Source organism: Penaeus monodon, chromosome 21, assembly GCF_015228065.2.
Source record: "Penaeus monodon isolate SGIC_2016 chromosome 21, NSTDA_Pmon_1, whole genome shotgun sequence".
Classification (NCBI taxonomy): domain Eukaryota; kingdom Metazoa; phylum Arthropoda; class Malacostraca; order Decapoda; family Penaeidae; genus Penaeus; species Penaeus monodon.
This window is the reverse complement of record NC_051406.1, coordinates 14,343,532-14,348,365: the sequence shown is the minus strand read 5'-3', so window position 1 is coordinate 14,348,365 and position 4,834 is coordinate 14,343,532. Positions and strand designations below refer to the sequence as shown.

The 4,834-nt window shown below is 35.1% G+C and overlaps 1 protein-coding gene across 1 annotated transcript; it reads right to left on the bottom strand.

Annotated features, from left to right (window-relative positions):
* Positions 1-439: 439 nt before the first annotated feature.
* On the bottom strand, positions 440-4,675 carry LOC119586578 (glutamate-rich WD repeat-containing protein 1-like). Its single transcript, XM_037935330.1, is given in 10 exon segments — positions 440-461; positions 633-714; positions 939-1,091; positions 1,207-1,261; positions 1,587-1,630; positions 1,633-1,706; positions 1,882-2,054; positions 2,707-2,766; positions 3,417-3,553; positions 4,442-4,675. Coding segments are annotated over 10 exon segments (957 nt in total). The 5' UTR covers positions 4,599-4,675.
* Positions 4,676-4,834: the final 159 nt, after the last annotated feature.

Genomic DNA, 4,834 nt, shown 5'->3' with positions numbered 1-4,834 from the left:
CTCTTTCCTTTAAAGAAATATGGTTTTGATTTTTACAAAATAAAAAGTATTTTTAAAACTATCTGTATGAAAAATAAACAATTTGAAAAATACTGATTTTATATTTAATGCATCGTATAAAAAAACTACAGATACAAGTTTAAAAATGTGTTTAAAATTTTTTTTTATTCTTCCCTTTTAAAAAATCCCAAATATTACTCCCATTTCAGATCCCCCCCAAAAGTTTTCTTTTTTAAAATACAATATAGGCTTTTCAAAGCCCTGGCCCGGGACCTACTATTTTTCTGTAGAAATTACCCCAGTAACAAAAACAGGCAACCTTTTGAAAATTTTGCCTATTTTAGATATATGTTGGCAAAATTTTCCACACAATCAATAATGCACTGCCAAGGAGAGGGTTACCCCTAACCTCTATTTTCTGAAACTATTTAGAATGTTTTTACACAATTTTGAAGAATTTTCTGAAAAATGGAGACAAAGACAATACCCCTCAATTTTTAAATTTGCTCTTTTAGATTCCTTTTAACCCTTTAAAATCTACATAATGTAAAAATTCCCCAATTCCAATTAATCAGCAAAAATAAATTTTCTTGAAAAATTATTGAATCCTGAATTGCGTGATATTATTAAACCGGAACCCGTGGATCCAATGCAGCTCTTTAAAATTCAGTTGTCCTCTGTGAAAGAAAAGGGGCTGTTTCCTTTGGGAACATCCTGTGAAAAAAACGGGTTTCTCAAGTGAGATTTTATTTTCTGCAAGACTAAGATTGAGAGAAATCTTGAATCCAAATGTATTCAACAATATATAAAATGATTGAATGGAGTTATCACTTCAGTTTTTTTATGATAAAACAAGCAAACCTCAGCAAAGCTGTAGAATAGAAAATTTGTCATTTTATTGAGCAAAAAATGATACATAGGACAATAAATTTCCCTACCTGAAGTACAAAGAAATCCCCGGGGCTCTTCACCCGAATCTGTTTTATCAGCATCTCCCCCTCTACAGCCAGGGGCCCACTGCAGAATCTGGTGGTCTTCTCCTCCTGTGGCTAGGACTGAAGCATCAGATGGATGCCACTCCACTGTTGTCACTGGGGGGTTAAATTTTTTTCAAAAAAATGCCAAAAGGGCTGAGTTCTGGCAAAAATATAGGATGCATTAACAGTTTTTTTAAAATGTCATTTTTTGTTGGTTCCATGTTTAAACCCTCTATAATTTTAGGGGAAAACTTGGCATACGAGTTTGGGGCAGTTCTGAAAACCTTTCCCGGGAAAAATTTTTTAAAATTTCTCATGTGGAAAATGTGAAGGGTTTTTCCAAAATCAAGGGCTCAGGTGATTTTTTTTAAAAAAGATTTTCAAATGTGCAAGGGTTTTTTTTCCCCGGGCCCCAAAAACAGTAATTTTTATTTTTATAATTTTAAAAATTTTTAAAAATTATAAAAAAAAAGGGCAATAATAATACAAGAGCCAAAATTTGTATCTTCCCACTATGCTTTCAGTTTAAAAAAAAAACCCCAAAATATTTCCCCCCTTATTTTTCTTAGACCCCCTTTCTTGGGAAATTTTTCCATCATCTCCTCCAACACTATGAAAAGGTTTTAAATTTTTGTTCCCGGAAAACATTGAAAATCACTTTCATGTGCATTTGCCACTGAAATCATACAAGCTTTGCTTGGGTTTGCTCTGCAGTCCCATATTCTGATACTGTGAAAGAAAAAATCTGGTAAAAATCTTTTAAAACCACTATTCTACAGAATAAATTTACGTTGAAAAATTTTTAAACCCAAATTTAAAATTTTTAAATTTTAAGGGTTTAATTTTCATTTCTCAAAAAACGACCAATTTTTTTTGTAAAAGGGGGCCCCATTAAAATTCACACCTTCTGTCTACAGAACAAGAGGCAAAAACATGTGGTTCATTTGGGGACCACTGAATGTCTTCTACTGAAGCTTGGTGGGCAGTGTATGGACGCGAATCCACCGACCAAGATGCTCCTTCAGTTGGTTTCCAAATATGGATATTTCTGTTCACAGTCACCTGTTGCAAGAGTCCCTGCAGGAAAAGAAAGACACTTTATTGAAAATATGAGTACTGGTTTTTGGTTGTCTCGGAAAATGGAAAGTGGGTTAAAATTTTCTAGGGGCTGTTCCTTAAAAAATTTTTTCACTCCCAAAATTTACTTTCATCAAAAAACTCCAAAATCCTATTTGCCAATTTTCCAAAAAAAAGCAATCCCATAAAAATTACCTGGCATTTTGGGTGAGGCCCATCAAAAGCAAAAAACCTTTAGTAGGGTCCTCTGAAGGGAAAAAATTGGGGGTCCCTCCAAACCTTTTGGCTTTTTTCTTGACAGAAGAAAGCATTTTGACTCAAAAATCCCAAAAGTGGAAAAACACCAAGTTTTTAGAACCCCGGAAAGCGCAATGCTTACATTGTTGGGGAACCCTTGTTTTTACTGCAATTTTTTTTAGAAAAATATTTGCAATTACCCACACCGTCCAATTTTTTTTTTAAAGGATAAATAAATAGAAAGTAGAAAAAATAATAATCTATTTAATTTTTTTTAAGTAAAAAATACAATTTAAAAACCCACATTAAAAACGGGTAAAAATTGTCCCTTTTAACCCCATACCCTAAAACCCGTTTACAAACCATTATGTTTCACCATGGCTGAAGAAATGACGGGGTTTTTCATCTTTTATCCCCAAACTTCCCTCCCATCATCGTCATCATCTCCCTCACTTATTTTCTTCAGGTTGCTCATCTGTGTTAAAGAAGTTCCATTTACCTGCTGGTTATCTATCCAAAAGCATCATTGTTTCCATAAAGGAAGATATGAAACACTTTTTGTGTGTGTGTGTATTATTTATTCAAATTTCTACCACTTACTATATTTACACCACCTCTATGGGATTCACAACACCACTTACTGCCAACAAACACTCACCAACAATCACACTTGCAGAATCTTTTGCTAATATGTTCCAACTTCTGCCTTGATCACAATTTCCTTGCTACTGATTTCTTTCATGCCTGACCTAAGCAAATATATGCAGATCCTTTATACATTAAAATCTTCACTTTTAATAATAAACTATATATATGCCAAACTTTATCTAACCAGCCCTTCCAACCCTCTTACCTCTCTTATGCAGTACTTCTCTTTTCTTGTCAACATAAAACTAAAAACCTCCTCTCTGTTTTCAGAGAAGACAAAAAATGTTTACTGATCTTAAAACTGTGACCTCAACCACTGAGTTAATAAATTCAATTCTCTTTAATATAGTGTTTAATTTGCCATGTGCTGAGAGTATATCAACAAAAGAATGTGCTCATGCAACTCATAATTTCAAATTTCAAATACATTCACTTCTTTCAAAATTTGTATTCTTAATACTGCTTAAACAAACATACCTTCATGACAATAATGTTGTTCACATGAGTGCGTGCTGCTTGTGTGCCAGCCACAAAGTAACATGACACTGGTGTTTCGCAGTCCCGATTATCTCCAAGCTTGTCTTGAAGGATATCAAAGCTGAGACAAGGTGCCCCTGAGTTTTTTTGTGGGGGAAAAAAATAATAAAAAGTAAACAACATGGCACTCTAGAAAATATAAGGAACAAAAATAAGGTGCCAAACTTTTCTTCTATTAATTTTGGATATTTTCTCACCAAATTCTCTTGAACTTTCAGTAATCTGTGACAGATAGGCTGCAATCAAACCCTAAATTTTGTCCACCAGGGTTGTGAGTCTTATTCTCTATCGCTCTACCCAAGCTTTTGAAAATGGTATTTTTTCCCAGGTATTGCTTTACATGAATGTGATGTGGAAATGAACTCCTATATCTGTGTACTGTCAGGAAAGTACAGGCAAGCTCCACCCTCCAACCAATCCTTCCCTGATCCCCTTTAACCCCATCGTCTCCATTCTGAGACTTCAGTCTGATTTTCTTCCTCTATATTTAGAAGTGAATGAGACTGTCTGTGTGCTGGCTATTTTGGTGCTGTCTGGCTCATTTGCTTCATTAACAACTAGTCTCTCTTCCTCTTATCTGCTGGATCAGTCACAGGTTTGCCTCTCTGCCTTTTTCTTGTTTTCCTTTTTGGCCTTTCAGCCAAATTATCACAGTGCCCCCTTTGCATATGGTAGTCTGACACAGACCAACATATCTTCGGCACATATATTCTGGCCAGTTTGAACATTACGTGTATTATCTACCTTGTACCAAATGGCTGTAAGAATTAATACTCCAATGACACCAAAATTACTGGTCTTGGCCATGCAGAACTTTCCTGAACATATACCCAATCTCTCCTTGAACATGTAATACTTCACCGTCAACTTCTACCTTATTTCTGGAGGAATTTCCAAAACTGATACTATAACATTTAGTTCTAGTCTAGACCCTCCTAAAACACGTCTTGAAAAGGCCTCCTCACCTGTACTTCCCTCGTGAAAGAGGCTGTAAGCCGAAAGATCACACTCGTATTTCTCTCCTTCTTGCTTGTGAACGTTCTGATTTTCTTCCTCCATCTCGTCCTGATCAGGCTCAAACTCCTCCATCATCATCTCATCGTTGTCCTCGTTGTCACTCATAGTGGTTGAGTTTTTTCAGAGACTTTTACGAAACTTCTGAGAGCCAACGTGCTTCTCCGCGAATGCAACACGAGGATTGGACGGGACCGGAGGGAGCATACATATACATATTTACATCGTTCGTGAAATCATACTAACCATTCTTCATGTTTTTTAATATCTAAAAAATGAGAAATATGTCTGAAGTAATTTATTTATTTATTTAATGATATGTTCCATAGATTCAATATTTTATA